General features: G+C 49.0%; 1 protein-coding gene across 4 annotated transcripts in view; it reads left to right on the top strand.

The window, feature by feature from the left end:
* LOC135282211 (fer-1-like protein 4) overlaps positions 1-16,029 on the top strand; it is a 40,250-nt gene that overhangs the window by 7,498 nt on the left and 16,723 nt on the right. For 3 of the 4 annotated variants that reach the window (XR_010348505.1, XM_064391768.1, XM_064391771.1), the window contains exons 9-26: positions 1,108-1,419; positions 2,429-2,513; positions 2,798-2,957; positions 3,175-3,358; positions 4,149-4,335; positions 4,542-4,906; positions 5,250-5,358; positions 6,114-6,312; positions 6,994-7,114; positions 8,369-8,469; positions 9,037-9,124; positions 10,427-10,543; positions 11,663-11,815; positions 12,055-12,232; positions 12,839-12,963; positions 13,346-13,480; positions 15,255-15,428; positions 15,674-15,790. Coding sequence is in view for 3 of the 4 variants with exons in the window: in XM_064391768.1 (XP_064247838.1) it covers positions 1,108-1,419; positions 2,429-2,513; positions 2,798-2,957; positions 3,175-3,358; positions 4,149-4,335; positions 4,542-4,906; positions 5,250-5,358; positions 6,114-6,312; positions 6,994-7,114; positions 8,369-8,469; positions 9,037-9,124; positions 10,427-10,543; positions 11,663-11,815; positions 12,055-12,232; positions 12,839-12,963; positions 13,346-13,480; positions 15,255-15,428; positions 15,674-15,790 (2,910 nt within the window). In the remaining variant the exon portion in view is untranslated. The remainder of the gene's footprint in view (positions 1-1,107; positions 1,420-2,428; positions 2,514-2,797; positions 2,958-3,174; positions 3,359-4,148; positions 4,336-4,541; positions 4,907-5,249; positions 5,359-6,113; positions 6,313-6,993; positions 7,115-8,368; positions 8,470-9,036; positions 9,125-10,426; positions 10,544-11,662; positions 11,816-12,054; positions 12,233-12,838; positions 12,964-13,345; positions 13,481-15,254; positions 15,429-15,673; positions 15,791-16,029) is intronic. The other variant, XM_064391770.1, reaches the window with a different exon arrangement.

Raw genomic sequence — 16,029 nt, 5'->3', positions numbered from 1 at the left:
GTCCCCATAGCTGCCTCTGGCCTCCCAGCCAGTCCCTTAGTGCCTTGCTGAAGGCCTGGGCTTCTCCAATTGCCACATACTCTGTCAAGGCCTCTAGCATGAAGACCATCATGCTTTGTGTGACTTCCCTGGACAAGATGTAAGATTCCCTGAATGAACTGCATCCATGAGTGCTGGCCACAGTATCAGTAAGCCCATGTAGATATGGATAAGCAGGAGAAGGGAATCAGCTACATGTGCCATTGCAAAACACTGCCTGAGCAGAGCTTCAGAGTGTACCCAGGCAGGGCTGGTGCCTGCCAGCTTTCCCAGGGTCTTCTTTGTCTTCCTTAGGGACAGCTGTGGGACATGACCAGGGCCAGAGGGCTATGTGGGGGCTTGCTTGGACATGCCAGGAGGCTGCTAGGAAGTGGTGGCTCTGGCTGATTAGCTCACATCAGGCTGAATTGATTTCAGGGAAAGTCTCCCAGGATGGCTATGGATTTAAATCCTTCTCTGGTTCTAAGTAAACATGGACTCACATTTGTGAGGGTTGAATTTCCTACCATCATTCTCTTGAAGCAATCATTCTGTACCTTAACCATGGCCTAATTGCTTTTACTGAGAACAAATGTGAGAACATTTCTTTTATATCTTAGACTCATAAGCAGTTGCAGTAAACGTAAGTAAATTGTAAGCAGCTGCATTCCAGTCTTTCCAATGGGGTCCATCTCAGTAGGATTCAAAGAGGAGTATTAACAGAAGACACAAAAAGCTCTGTGGAACCTCGCATGTGGGAGCAGTGGGTTTTCAACCCCTTGGGATCAGAAACTGAGAGTACAAGTGCTGCTGAGAAGGTCAGCTCTTGTCAAAAGTACTGGGGCTCTTACACTTTATTTCCTTGCTTGTCTGAAAGAAACAAGTATCTCAAATACTACTTTGATCTGTCCTGGCTGTAGCAGATTTCAGCAGCCATGCTTTTGCCTGCCCTAGGTGTCGAGCTCTGCATTGAGACTGCCCTGTACATGTGCATACTGGTATCTTGAAACATTCTCAGGATGGAGGTGTAAACAAGGAGAGTGCTGATTCAGACAAGGAGAGTGCTGGTTTTCTCCCATATTTTCTCAGGTTGGGATTAATGTAATTGAAGCACAGAAGTTGGTGGGGGTGAACATCAACCCCTTTGTTGTAGTCAAGGTGGGAGAAGAAAAGAGGCACACAGCAACACAGAAGTCAACAAACTGCCCCTTCTACAACGAAGTATGTGTATGGACAGAGGCTCTGTCCTTGCCCCACCAGTGTCCCGAGTGCCTGGGACTATGCTTGCAAGGGACACCTGGAAGCCTGGGGCTCAGCTGTCTTGCTCTTCTCTTCCAGTATTTTTTGTTTGACTTCTATGAGCCAAGGGACATTTTATTGCACAGACTCATAGAGATCTCGGTATGTATGTCTTCATCTTCATCTTTCACTTGTTAGTGGTACAGCTTGATGTTTCTGTGTGTAGACACTAGGTGCAATGGGCAAAGCAAGGCTACCAATACCATTGAGGTGTTCCAGCTGGAATCACCTGCCCACAGAGAGCCACAGGGCCTTCCTGTGGCTGTACTGGGGCAGAGACCTAGCTCCTGCTCTGAGCCAGTGCTGGGCAGTGTTGCCTTCCCACCTCCTCCAGGTAAGGGCTTTTCTTCACTGTGTGACTGCAGTGGGGCCTCTGGGGCACTTTCTTGCCTTTTGTCTTGTTGCCCTGCTGTATGACAGCAATTCCCTACTGCCCCCTTACCCTGGAGTCTCATCCTGCAGGTCCTAAAGGTAAGTGATTGATGTGAGGCAACTCAGAAATTATTTGTGCTGTAGAAAAGCCCAGGAAGGAAGAGAGGTTGAAAATCCCTTGGCTCAAAGCACAAAGACTTTCCCAAGATACAGGCATGTTCTGAAGATAGCTAAACCCAGCCAGCACATCCTTTGCCAAGTGGTGTCCAGCACTTTCTCTGTGAAAAGCTGCATGTCTCTTCTGCTGTCAAGAGTTCAGCAAGAACTGAGCAAGACTTGGGTTTTGGGAGAGACGCTAGCCTGGTGGGGTCACAGCTCTGCCCTAACCCAGCAGGATATGGACACAAGGTCTTCCTGTGGGAAAACAGATCTGTCCTGACTCCATTGCTGAGCTGTGGCTTACCTGGGACTGCAGAAGCTGAATTGTTTGCACATGAGTGCCTTGGTCTAGGTTTGACTGTGGGCTGTGGGCTGGTGGGCTTTGTGGGAGTGGCTGGGTAGGAACGGGATAGCCCTAGGGCTAACACAGATGGGTCAGTCTGCATGAAGAGCTTGCAACCACTGCCTCAGCTATGCTTTGGAACACCTCTTGGCAGCCCTGTGTTCCTCAGAGATATCTGGATGTATCACCTGGCTGCCCACACCTCATGGTACTCAGGGTGACTTGTGCTGTCTGCAGGTTTTTCACTCAAAGAAGATACCATTTCTGGGAACTTGCATAGGAACATTCAAGATGGATGTTGAGACAGTGTACAACCAGCCAGGTACGAGAACTGCACCACATACCTGTGCCTGACCCTGGCGCTGTCTAAAACTGGCATTTCTTTCATGCTCTGATGGGTCTGGTCAAGGCCCTGGCTTTAAAGCACTTAGTTTTCATGAAGATCTGAGCTTGCTTCTCCACCCAGCTCTCTGAAGGCAGGTGACACCTCCTGCACCTTCAGAGGCGGGGTCTCTGGCAGGGCCAAGGCAGTATTTGTGTGGACAGAGTTGAATGTGAAATGGTAACCTGGCTGCTCCCTAGGGAACTCCTCCTCTTCCCTCTCAGATCACAGGTTTTTCCAGAAGTGGGCAGTTATCAGTGACCCCATGGACACCCGGGCAGGTGTGAAAGGCTTTGTGAAGTGCAACATCTCTGTTTCTGCACGTGGGGATATTGTGGGTTTCCTTCCCACCTATTCCAGGGACAAGGATGAGGACATTGAAAGGTAAGTGCAGTGGGATCTTGCACGGCTCTGGGAAGCACTGCCATGTCTCTCTTCATACTACCTTTTTTACCTCATTTTCCCCTCTTCTGATGGGCAAAGACCCAGTAAAAAAGACCTGTGGTGAGGCAGGATCCAATCCTTCTTCCAGTCAGTGAATTTCCCATCATTGTGTTCTGTAGACTCCAGGAGGGAGGCAGAACATGAATTTGTCTTTCAGGAATCTGCTGCTGCCTAAGAGAGTCCCTGCAGAGAGACCCTGGGCCAGGGTCTGCATCAAACTCTATTGTGCTGAGGGCCTGCCCAGCATGACAGCAGGCATCATGGGTGGTATCTCCAAGATCATAGGGGAGAGAAAAGTATTTATCGACCCATACGTGCAGGTCTCATTCTGTGGGCAGCAGGTGAGTCTGAGGGGAAGCTGTGTTGGGACAGGGTGATTCTCCCTTGGCTGTGTGGCAGCATGTGGTGGGCTCATGGTGCCAGGAGCCTCCATGTGGCACAGCAATCCCACTGAAAATAGGCTGGGAGAGCCCAGGTGTTGCTGTCTTTAGCAGTGGTCTGGGCTGTGTGGCCATGGCTGTGCAATGTCTGAATGAGAAGGCTGTTCTCTGCTTTTGTCTCTACAGAGAGCTGCTCATCGGACATCCCCAGCCCTGGGCACAGCTACTGGCTGAGCTACTGGCTTTGCAGGCAGAGATTCATATCCTTAAATATAGGGATAAATCCTGGAGCAGAAGTCCTTTTTCTCTGTCAAGCTGGACTCAGCCTGAGACCCTTGAGAGACTTTACTGAGATAATGACCCAGTTTTTGCACACAAGGTCAGGGTTTCTGGTCCCATAATATCCATTAATATGAGAATCAATCCCTGATTGATTCTCATATTAATGGATATTATGTCTTGTGGGCCTGGAGTGCTCCAGGCAACCCTTAGATACCTATGAGTCTGCTGATCGTTTGCATTCCTTTGATTGTGTAGGTCATGCCAGGGCCTTGGGATAGCCCCCCATTAATGAAACAGAGAGGAATTGCAGGAACTGGGATAGGAGCAGGGACACTGCCACCCCCAGAGCCTGCCTGGCACTGTCTGCAGGTGGTACAAGAGTGCATGCCATTCCAAGACAAACTCTGAGGCATCTCTTTCTCTGGGCACCATTTGGGACTGTGTCACTTTCACACCTTCTCCTTCCCAGGGGGAAACGTCAGTAGAGACCAGCACCACTGAGCCCAAGTGGAACGAGCAGATCAGTTTCATTGAGATGTTCCCACCTCTGTCCAGGAAGATAAAAGTCCAGGTGCTGGATGATGCCAGTGTCGGTGATGTGGCCATTGCTACACACTACATTGACCTGCAGGAGATCTCGGACCCGGACAGGAATGGTGAGGCATGGCATGGCTGTCTTGGAGCAGGATGTCTTGGGCATCCCGGTGCCATGCACTTCCTGCTTGGCATGCTGGTCTCCTGGGGCTGGTAGCAGGAGTGGCTGAAGCATGCTGACATTCTGGTGTCCTGGACAGTTTTTTTGGGGAGGTATCTCTTCAGCGGCACTCTGGAGCATAATGAAACCCTGTCCCTGTCTCTGCAGGCTTTAACCCCACATTTGGCCCAGCCTGGGTGAACCTGTATGGCTCCCCCCAGAACTCAACTCTGTGGGATGCCCACAAAGACCTCAATGAAGGCATGGGTGAGGGCATCTTCTACCGTGGACGCATCCTCATGGCCATCACAGTGGAGATCTTCAGCAGCCCCAGTGCAGCAGAGAGGAAGCTTGGGTACAGGATGACAGGTGCCCTGAGAAAAATGAAGCTGAAGAAGAAAAGTAAAAAATCCAAGGAGAAAACTAAAGAACTGAGCCAGCTGCAGGGAGAGGGGGAGGCTGGGAGCTCTCAGGAGGCCGAGCAGCCCAGGGAGATCACTGTGGAGGTGGAAGAGCTTCATCCACTCCCTGAGGTGAGTTCTCCTGTGCCAACATGGCTGATTCATGCCAGTCTTTGGCATGCACAGCTGTGAAGGGAAAGAGGCAAGGTGGGAGGCAGCTGTGTCGATGCAGTAGCCATCCCTTAGCCTACAACCTGCTCAGTGGCTTCACATGAGCACCAGCCAATCCATGGCTCTACACCAACACCTCAGGATTTCCAAGAAATCTTATCCTGCTTCGGGCAGCCCAGTGGTGGTGTCAGCAGCATCCTGCTAAGGTCCTGTGGAAGGGCTGGCAGACATCAGTTATGCCCTGGTGCTCAGGCAGTGCTTTGACACACAAGACTCTCAGGCTGATTTCTGTCTCCTTGCTCAGAATGTGTTGGGGAGAAAGGATGAATTCCTTCTCTTTGCTGCCTTCTTTGAAGCCACTATGATGGACTCCTCTCTCAGCTCAAAACCTGTCAACTTTGAAGTCTCTATAGGTGGGTATTCCCCAGGGCCCCATGTCCAGAAACTATGGGAACAGTGTGAATCTCCCTCTGACAGCCAAGTCAGTTCTCCATAATGCCCTGTCAAGTCAGCTCGGGAAGGTGGGAAAGATGAGGAACGAGTCCAGGGAGTGTGCACAGTGCTTTACTAAAATCCTGAATCTCTTCTATGGAACTGGAGATTTGCACCATTTGTGTGAAATACCTGTTTTGGGAAAGTTTGGGAAAACTCTTCTAGTAAGTAGGGGTACAAAGAAGTAAAAGGATTTGGTAGCAAGAAAGGGAAAAAAAGGAGGGAAAACTGGGATACTGGGGTTGGCCATGTGGCACTGAGGGGATCTGACAACAAGTGATGGGAAAATAATGGCCTGAGAGTGTGTCAAAGCCCCCACCTGCTAAGCTGGACGGGTGAAGATGCTTGATGCTGAAATACTACTTGAGGAGCTGATGCTGGCCCCAGTGTAGGGATGTAGATGGTAATCAGCACGCACTTGGTGGAGCTGGCAGAACTGAAGAAGGCATACACAAGGACCTCTTTGCAATTGCTCAGCTCCCTCTTGGACCTCCTGGTTGTCCATGTGATGCGCCAATGGTTGGACACAACTACTAGTTCCCAAAGCAGTAAATGCATCTGTTTCTCTTGGTAGGAAGACTGCCAAGAGTCTGGTATTGCCAGCTAAAAAATGTCTTTTCTAAAAAAACCTGAGTGATCTCCCTTACTTGTTTATAATTTAATGCTCACCTTCAAGGAAATTATGGCAAATCTGAAGAGGTTGTGACCAAAGGATGGCAAAAAGCGGAAAAGAGAGACGTGAAAGAAGAAAGGCAGCCTTTATTGGATGCTGGTTCAGATGGTGAGCTGGATGCTGAAATCCTGACTCCAGATTTAGCAGCACTGAACAAATCAGTTACAAAGAGTCAGAGACCGGAGCCCATGGAATATGACAAGTAAGTCTTCTCTATCTTTCTATTCCACCTTTCTTGGAGCTGTTACAGCTTCCCACATTGATTGTTCCAGATATTATTAGAGGTCTGCTCAGCAATGCATCATAGGTTTCTCTTCCTTGCAGCCCTGCAGCTTGCCATGGCCTAGCTGGCGGGGATTTTCTACTAGCTCTATGAGCCCTATGGTGTCTGCTTGATGTTTGCAGATGGCCAAGGATGGGGTCCCAAGGAAACTGAGACCTGTCAATAACAGCCATCTCTTTTCTGCTTCACAAGCAGTGTCCTAAGGGCTTTTTCCAGTGAGGAAGGAGAGGAGTACTCTTGGCATATGCTGTCTTATGTTGAGCAGGCAAGACACATACACAAGCTCTTCTGATGTTTGCTCTGGGAATATCGCCTAGATTGTCCCACAGGCCTGGCAATGTCTTGGTCTTTGTGTTGTGCAGCCTGTGCCTGCTACTACTTAGTTCCATAGCAGTGAGAAATCTTGGCAATATCCCATGCTCCTGTCATTCATCTCAGCACGTACTGCTGTCTCTATTAGAAACCCTGTGTGCTAGTTTGGCATGGCAAAGGGCAGAGTTCAGCCTCTGCTCCCTTGCTGGATGTGCAAGTGCATGTGTTATGATATGGCATATGCTTTCTGTAGCAGTAGCCATAACCTTGTCTGCCTGCTGTCCTTAGGTCATACAGCTGCCTGCCCATGATGCATGAAAAACCCTGCGTGTTCGTATGGAGCTACTGGGAGGATCACACCTGGAGACTCTGCATTTCCAACCGGATTGTCAAACTGGCAGAGCGCCTGGTAGCATGTTCAGGGTGTTTGTCTGTGGCATGCTCCTTCCTGGTGTGCTTTCTTTGTTGCATGTGCAGTTGCTGTGCAAGGTGTTTGCTGTCCTCACCACCCATGCAAGTCCATGTCTCTCACAGGGCTTAGTCACACCTGTCCTTTAGACACGGTTGGGTAGGCCACATGGACTCATACTGTGCAACTGCTTGTGGTGGTTCCTGGAGGAGTGAGTGATGTGATATGATGTCTGTGACAACGAGTTCCTCTGCTGCCAGTCCTGAGCTGTGTGAGATGATTGGGCAAGCAGACTCTCAGCCTCAGGTTATTGTGAAGGGGATGCAGTCTCTCCCCAGGACCTTGCCTTTTCCTTTTGGCTTGCAAATATGAAAGTAGAGTGCCGAGTTGCTGTCCGAGGTTTTTTCTCTACTCCCCCGGGCGGGGGAGGAGGCTGCACCGGCCGAGCTGTGGCACAGCAACTGACAGCCGGGGGGCACTGCCCAGATGCGCCGGGGGCGTCCGGGCAGCGCCTCAGCAGGAGGCAGCAGTGATCAGCAAGAAGACGGAGTAGAAAAGAGGGACCCGAATCAGGGCAAAGTCCAGAGTGCTTTAATGTCTCCAGGGAACGCTAGCCGAGTCGGGACCACGAGGTGGGGGTACAGCCGATTATAAAGGGACGGAACATACAACACATCAACCAATGAGGGAGAACTTGGGAGGGAACAAACTCGTGACACACATGCCGGCTCGCCAATAGGGAATGCGACAGGGAGGGACCTTGTTCCCGATCCAGTCACCCACCGAGGAGGGGAGAACTTTCTGGAAATAGGGAAGGGGACAGTGGCTGATGGACAGGAACTCAGGGAGGGATTGACAGAGGGTAACCAGGGGAACAGGGGTGGAGACAAAAAACTGACACTCTCAAAAGGAGGGGTTGCCAGGGGAGGTGGGGGGGAACCCTAGGACCGAACCATTATAACTTTAGGGGGAAACGGAAGAAACCAAATGAATCCTGCACCACAACAGTAGAGCTTGCCACAGTGTGTGTTAGTGGTTGCTCAAGGACTGACACACAAGGTGTTGTAACAACAAGTGCTAAGGTTATCCTCAAGCTCTGTAGGGTCCCAGGCAGCCGAGTGCTGATCTGCAGCACTCATGAATCCCAGCTCTGCAGAAAGGTATAAGCCATTAGTGAAAAATGCATTCTTGCAAGGTTTTACTCTGACCCCTCAGCCAGGTGCAAGCTTCGTGAATATTGTGATTTCGCTACAGGAGCAGGGGTTGGGTGACGTGGAGAAGCTCTTGAGAAGACCAAAGGCTAAAGCAGAAGAGCGGCTCAGAGAGGTGTTGGAGGAATTTGTAGGTGGATGCAGGTTAGCATTTCCCTGATGTCCTGAAGATTTTTGTTTTCAGGTTAGGAGGTCATATCATGTTCTGCATCAGCTGTGTGCAGCCTTCTCTCTTCTCCTTTTGAGGTGGATGTGCAGAATGAAATAAGGATGACTTGGGAAAAGGACCCTCTCTGTAGCTCTTCAAGCTTGGAGAGGAGACTCCACTTCTGTTCTAAGAATCAGATGGGTCATAGATGACAGCCTCAGTGTTCTTGGGGTCACATATTTCCTAAATGTGAAGGATATTTCCTTCACTCTTTTCAATCACACAGTCAAAAGACCACTGTTTCAATCCCCATGACTACTCTGTGGGGACCGTAATGCACTTCAGTCCACAGTGCTACAGTAGAAAGGGAGCCTCAGGTGTTGAGAATCCCCAGTGTACCTTCTGAACCAACAAGCTTGTAGAAGAGAAGGCATTGCAGAAATGGAGCCTCCTGACACATCTGGATTGGTACCAGGGATTTGGAGCTCGTGTCCCTGCTGTAAGATGTGCTTAACATGCTGGATGCGGAGGATACAGAATCTGTGCTGCTTTTCTCATTGCAGGCAATATTCACTCAGTGCAGAGAGAAAAACGATGGCTCATCCAAATAACCTGGACAGATGTCGGACAAAATACCTGATGCGCAACATTGTAAGTTGTGGGGTTTGGTGGTGTTTGGTGGGAGCCTGTGCAATTCCTGCTCTGGGGAAACTTCTGGAGGATCAGCAGGAACTGATGCTAAGAAGGAAACCTGGAGCTAAAACTCACTGTATCAGTCATAGGCTTTTACTACAGCATCTCCCAACTTCTGCTCAGAGCAATACAGTTTCTGGCACAGGGAAAAGAGACAAGACAGGGTCTGGCCATGGCTGCCCCCTTTTTTGTGCAGATGCTGTGCCCTGATGCCTTGCTTCACCTCCACTGGGGCATATGTAGTTGAGCATGTGCATATTGCTGCCCTGTAGGTTGCTGGAGGCCTTTTGGTGCACCATATTCGTGCAGGCAGTTTTGTGGTGGCTCACTGAGATCCTCTACTCCTGAAAACTCACACCTTGGCTGAGTACATATCCAGCAGGTCTACAACAGCCATTCATCTGTCTGTCCTTAGAAACGGAAACACTTAGGCACTTATCACCTGGCACACAAGACTAGCTAGCTGAATGAGAGCACAATTACATACCCCCTGTCACACCACAGCTGTAGAGTCATAGCCTCTGTCAGACTACAAAGCTTTGAATGGCTGACCAAAATGCAGTGACAGCAGCAGGAAATAAAATTTAGGCATATCTGGGTCTCAGTTCCTTTCCCTCTGCTTCCTTGCATGTCGTCACGTGAACTATGGTGAAGGTCAACTGCTAAGCCTGAGAGACTTTGGAATAGAGAACCCACCTAAAAGAGGAGTTTTCTCACCTTGCCAGTCTATAGTGGGTGTACACCCTGAATTTCTTCTGGATTTCATTATTAGTTTTGATTCATCCCAAAGTTTCTCTTCAGATGTGTACACTCTTTCTGATATGCACTAATAGTGGTGTAAGCCAAGCCCTATTTTGCAGTTTCCTCCATCTTCATAATCCCACACTACTGTGGCCTCAAGTTGCTCCTTGGCCAAGGTCTCCCACAGGCACTATCTGGAGCCCTAGACCACCAGCTTCTGGAATTCCTTAGACATGTTTCTGCCCCAAATGATTTTAAAGCTCATGGACTTCTGTTACCGGATGATATTGGCCATGCTGATGAGTTGCTGTAGTCTCCAGTTCATGGCACCCTTTGCTAAATGGCTTGTGACAGGTTCATGGAGGTTTGCTCTCAGCAACTGGGCAGCAAGCCGTGGTGGAGATCAGGGTGCAACGGGGCAAGATGGACTTGGTCAGCACAATAGGCTCCCTGCAGACCCCCCATGTGGGGTGGCAGTGGGGCATGGGTGGTTGTGTGACAGTTGTGCTTTCTGTTCAGATCCTGTATGCAAAGCAGGGGCTCCGTGTGAGGCGGCACCTGACCCGAGACAATGTCAAGGAGAAAGTTAAGGAGACAAGGAGGATCCTGGCAAAGATACGCTCCGTGGCTAAAGAGGTACAGTGGCTACTAGGGAACCCTTGTTCTGAGCTGGAGAGGGTAGGCAAGGAGAGGATACTGAGCTGGCTGCTGGGGCTCTCACCAGTCTGAGCTGAAGCTTTTCCTCTGCTGTCTTCCCTCACTATGTAAAATTCCAAGTTCCAGCTACTGGAAGTTACCATGTTTCCTGTGATAGCTCTAATGAGGGATGAGGCCAGGCAGCTTTGCAGGGCTGTTGGTGGTGGAGCAGGGGTCCAAGCAATTTTGCAGTGGGTAGGAGGCTGAGCTGGGCCAGCTCCATGCCTCCTGGGCCTCTCTGCCCCACCAGCCCAAGGCCTTGTCTGCAGCAGACAGTTTTGCCTTGGAAAACAGCCTTGCTTGTGCTGCCCGCACTTCCACCAGGGGCTGACCCTGCAGATTCAAACTTGCATTGGAATAAGATTCTTATCCATAGCAGAGACTCTTCACATTCAGAGTTTCATTGTTTTAAGTAACTGAAAAAAATCAGCATGTTGCTGTAGTGTCAACCAGAACCCCATGTTAGCTGACATAAGGTGTACAGATGCTGTTGAAGTTTGGGGAAATCTTTCACCAAGTAAAGTCAAATAATTTTCACATCTTTAGCTATGTGAGGGTAGAGTGATATACAATTGTAATGATGATGTTTTTCTTCCCAAGTCACTGTTTCTGTGATGCAGCTCTGCTGTTCTGGGGATGGTTGAAGACCTGCCTGTTCACAGGAAGAGAAGAATGAATTATTTGGTTTGCTTTGCTTGTGTGTGAAGTTTTTCTTTCCTTATTAAACTGTTTTTATCTCAATCCATTACTTCTTTCACTTTTAAGTTTTGAATCCAAACATCCCATGTGATGTTTCCCATTACACCGACAGACAGTGAGTGACAGGCTGCATGGGGCTGAGTTGCCAGCCAGAGTTAAACCACAGCACCTCCAGAGCCATATTGCAGGGCTGACTTTCAGAAATATGTGGCCAATGTTAGGTCCTTTATTTCTGGATCTCTAAACTGCCATTACTCAGCAGTCCCTCCTGTGGGGAGATGAAGCTTTCACCATGTCAGCGTAAGGAGGACTACACATGCTGTTCATCTGCTGTGATGTTCCTCCCTTCCCTCCCTCCAGCCCCAGTGCACTCTCCCTGATGTACTCATCTGGATGCTCAGCAACAACAGGCGTGTGGCGTACTCCAGAATTCCTGCACAAAACATCCTCTACTCAGTAGTTGAAGAGGAGAAAGGCAAAGACTGTGCAAAGATCCAAACTCTCTTTATGAAGGTAGGGTTTATACCAAAACAGTGTGCTCTTGCTTGCTTCATGCTGTTTCCCCCTCCTTGCTTTCAGCTCTCCTTCCTGAAATCCTGGAGTTCACAAGGAAACACAGCTCTCAACTCCACCACTGCCTTTTGCCTCTGACGATGTGGTGCTCTTTCTCCTGTGCTCTTTGGTCAGTCCCAAGCTGATGGTGATCATGTTGGTCTGAGATGTGAAACCTGCAAAACCTTCTGTGCTTTCAGGTCCCTGGCTTACACACTGGTGAGATCTTTGCCAAACTGGAAATCTACATGTGGCTTGGGGTAACCAAATATGCGAAAACCTGTTTGGCAGGGCTTCCTGAGGAGTTCCTTTCCAAGAATGAGCAGGAGATAGCCCAGTTCTCAGCATACAGCCCTCCTAGCCTGCTCAGCAGGGATGGTGAGTGCGGATAACAGTTCTTCACATAAACAGGAGAGCAGGGAGTTGAGAGGTCCCATCATGGATTAGTGTCTGTGGTGGTGCATTGTCCCCCCACAGTCCTTCACCTCAGGCCATACTGTTATCTGAGAATTGTAGTATGTCTGAGAATTAAGACCTGATCTAGGGTTGTCTCCAAGGCCTGACTGAGATAGGCACATCCAGTTTGATCTCATCAGGATATATTTGCACATTCACAGCTAAAGCAGCAGACAGGATGGGCGCTTTGTAGGCATTGAATGTGCTGCCAAATTTGCAATGGCAGGAGTTCTGCCCCTCTGATGAGGCTTAGTGGTGCTCCCCCGCAGTAGATGCTCATAGCAGAACACTGCACATTTCACAAGTCGCATATCATGTACTTCCCAGAGGTGTTTGGGGAGCCCACTGAGCTTGTCTGGCTTGGCCAAACCTTTTGAGGTGTACTGGCCTGAGAACCACAGTCCCTAGAAGTGGTAGCTATTCGTCACAGAATGTGTCCACTCCTGTCTGGTTGGCCTTCTCCTTCAGGCATGTTTTTGGCCTCATACAGGACTTTGTTGGGGACTTCCTCTCTCCTTTTCTTACCAGATTTCAGCTATTTCCAGCTCCGAGCCCATCTGTATCAGGCTCGAGGGATCCTCCCTGCACATGATAATGGCCTTTCAAATCCATTTGCAAGAGTGGTGTTTTCAACTTATTGCCAGCCCACCAGGGTGAGACCACTTAAATTCTTGCCTCTGTCATCTTGGGAACCTGGGGAGAGAAAAATGACCATGACCTCACTGACATGTTTAAGGTCAGTGATATGGAAGTCCTCCTGGGACTTTTGTATCTCCAAGCACTCAGGTATCTATGCTCTGAGCAGTGTGATTATGTTCAGGAAATATTTGACAGTCATTGAGCATAGTCTTAAAGGTTGATTGGCATGTGCTAGTTGATCTTGAGTGCTAATCCCACACTTTTACCACTTCCCTTCTGCCACCAGCTGCACGTGGCTGTGTGAGAGAGGAAATCAGCCCAGAGTTCCTCACTTTCCGGCATGTGGTTTATTTCCACTGACTGTGGAATACTTGCGCCTTCTGTCTCCATCTGCAGATGCTGGAGGAGACACTGAGCCCTATGTGGAATGAGCTACTTTTGTTTGACCAGCTCATTATTGACGGGAAGAAAGAAGAGTTGAAAACAGAGACCCCCATCATTACAATCAATCTTTTCAGCCACAATAAATTTGTAAGTATGGCCATGCTGTCCTCCTTCTGTTGTCTCTGGAAAAGGGAAGGCAGAGGATCTCTGAGTGCTGCCGCTGCTCTGTTTGGTTTCCATGACAGCTTGGTGCTGGTCCACTGGTAACAGTGAGTCGTGGGGACTGTGGCTGAGATTGAGACTTTCTGACTCAGAGATACTCTAAACTCATCAGGGGCTGATGAGTGCTTGTTGGATCCAGGATCTCTTATTTTTGAAGAAACATTATGCCTGCTTCCTTGGCAGGCTCACATTGCAGAGGGCTCATATCCTGGGGGAATTGATATTGCTTTTAGGGCTATTCCTTCCCTGTGTCCCCACATGTCATTGATCATCCCTCCTCAGTCTTCCCTTTTCTCTCTTTATTAGTGCTCTAAAATCACACTAAAGCCTCTTTGTCTCCTAGAGCCTCTTTGCTATCCTAAGGGTAATGACATAACTTGCACCAGGTTCTCCTCTTGTAACTCAGCAGCTTTCCTGTGGTTCCAGTACAAGACAAACCCTGTCATATTGGGATGAGTCCAGAGGAGGCCACCAAGATGGAGCACAGGACAGAGGAGGAGAGCTGAGTATATTCAGCCTACAGAGGTTGAGAGAAAGCCAGTGTCTGTAAGAGTCTAAATGAGAGATGCGGGACTCCAGGCAGCTCTTCCAAACGCAGTTTATTACATCCAAGACGTTAGAGCAGTCCAGGGTCGTGGGCGACAGAGCCTGTGCCTACAGCTGTCAGCTGCATCTGCAGGCAGGCCTGGAGACCCTTAGTTTTGGTTACAATGCATTATATACTTTTCTTTGCTGAGCATCTTAATACAGTAGAACCAATCTATACCTTAATTTTTATCTATAGCCTATCATAACTACTATAAATACCATATTCATGTTACTATTCTCCAATCACTAGAAGTTAGTACATTAGAGTTTAAGCTAGAAGTTGTTTTTCAGTTTTCTTGCAGTGGAAAATTCTGAGACCTTTTTTCTACTTGCAACATTTGCTGACTTGTTTGCCTGTGCTATCTTTCTGCTTGGTAAAAACATCTTCTTGTTTGAGGTGGGTTTATCCTTTACTCTAAGTCATAAAAACCCCTTCTGACTAACATACCCTTTGTCTCCTTGGTTAATCAGTAAGACTGGCTAGCAATTATTTTCTTCTATATCAAAACTTGCTTCCATCTCTATTCCTTCCTCAGCTTCTACATTCAAAAACCTTTCTGCTAAGCATATATATCTGTGAGACTTTCTTGTCAAACTTTCATCTTTCCCAACATGTGTCTTTTTGCTGTCTGCAGCTACCTGGTGGGAAAGGATGGAAAAGCTCATGTAAGGTACCAAGGGGTCTAATGGCAAGTAATGAGCACAAACTGGCAAGGAAGAAAATCCATCTTGATATAAAAAAGCAATTTTTACACAGAGGTAGAATGCATGCTGTAGCTCAGAGAGCTTGTAATGTATCCATTCTTGGAGATACTCAAACCCTGTCTGGAAGAGACTCTGAAAAACCTGATCAAGCTTTGATGTCCTCTGCTGCATGGTTGCAGGCTGTTTGCCATGTTCTGCATGGAGATGAACCAGGAGTTAAGTGGAGCTGCTGTAAACATGCCTTTATCTGTTCCTAGGTCTGGATGGAGCAGAGAAAATCAAAGCAGAGGATAACATGGGTGGAAGAGTAGTCTTGTACTGTCCTAGACTGGCTGGAATTAGTGGTGGTCTTTGAGGTGGTGAGATACCACAGGGATGATTTGAGTCATTCCCTTCTTTCCTGCAGGGCTCCCCTGAGTTCCTCGGGCAGGCCTTTGCTGTCCCACAGGTGAAGCTGGTTGATGAGTCATACACCAAACCTGCCCTGCAGTTCTTTGATTTCTACAGAGGCAGCAAAGCAGCAGGAGAGCTCATTGCAACTTTTGAGCTGATCGAGCTCGATTACAGTGGCTATTTGGAGGTAACAGGCTTGTAGAAAGCTGCACATGGTTGCTAGCTCTCTGAGGAGAGCTATATGGGTGAGAAGCTGGTTGCATGGGGCCCACCAGAATTCCAAGTTGGAGGCCATATCTGGCTTTCCAATGAGAGTAGGCTGCAGGGACAGCCTGTGAGCACAGAACTAGAAGGTGGAAGAGAGGGGGCTTGGCATGGCATAGAATAGAAGTGATTTTCATCACCTACTGTATCCTGGTTCCACCTGTTCAGCCATCAGTGCCTGAGGATGTGGAGCCCAAGGAGCCCGATTACCTGGAAGACCCCCGTGCTGGACGGTTCATCATCCCTGAGGGCATCCGCCCAGTACTGAAGGAGTTTCGCATAGAGGTGTGCCACCTTCTGCTGCACTGGCTTTCCCCTCAAGCTGCTCCTGGGTGGAGGGCAGGGCTTGGCGAGGGAGTCCAGTTTGATGGTCAAATGTGCCTGTGAGGCCTGAGCAGATGCCAGAAATGGAGGTGCTTGACCTGAGGGGGAAACCACCTGAGTAGTTCAACAAGCAAAGCTGCTGGGCAGCTGAGCTGAGAGAGCAGGCCTGTGCCTCTTCTGGGGACTGTGTCCTGTGGGTG

This window comes from Passer domesticus, chromosome 16 (genome assembly GCF_036417665.1).
Source record: "Passer domesticus isolate bPasDom1 chromosome 16, bPasDom1.hap1, whole genome shotgun sequence".
Lineage (NCBI taxonomy): Eukaryota > Metazoa > Chordata > Aves > Passeriformes > Passeridae > Passer > Passer domesticus.
Note: the sequence above shows the minus strand (reverse complement) of the source record. Positions and strands in the feature narration are given on the sequence as shown.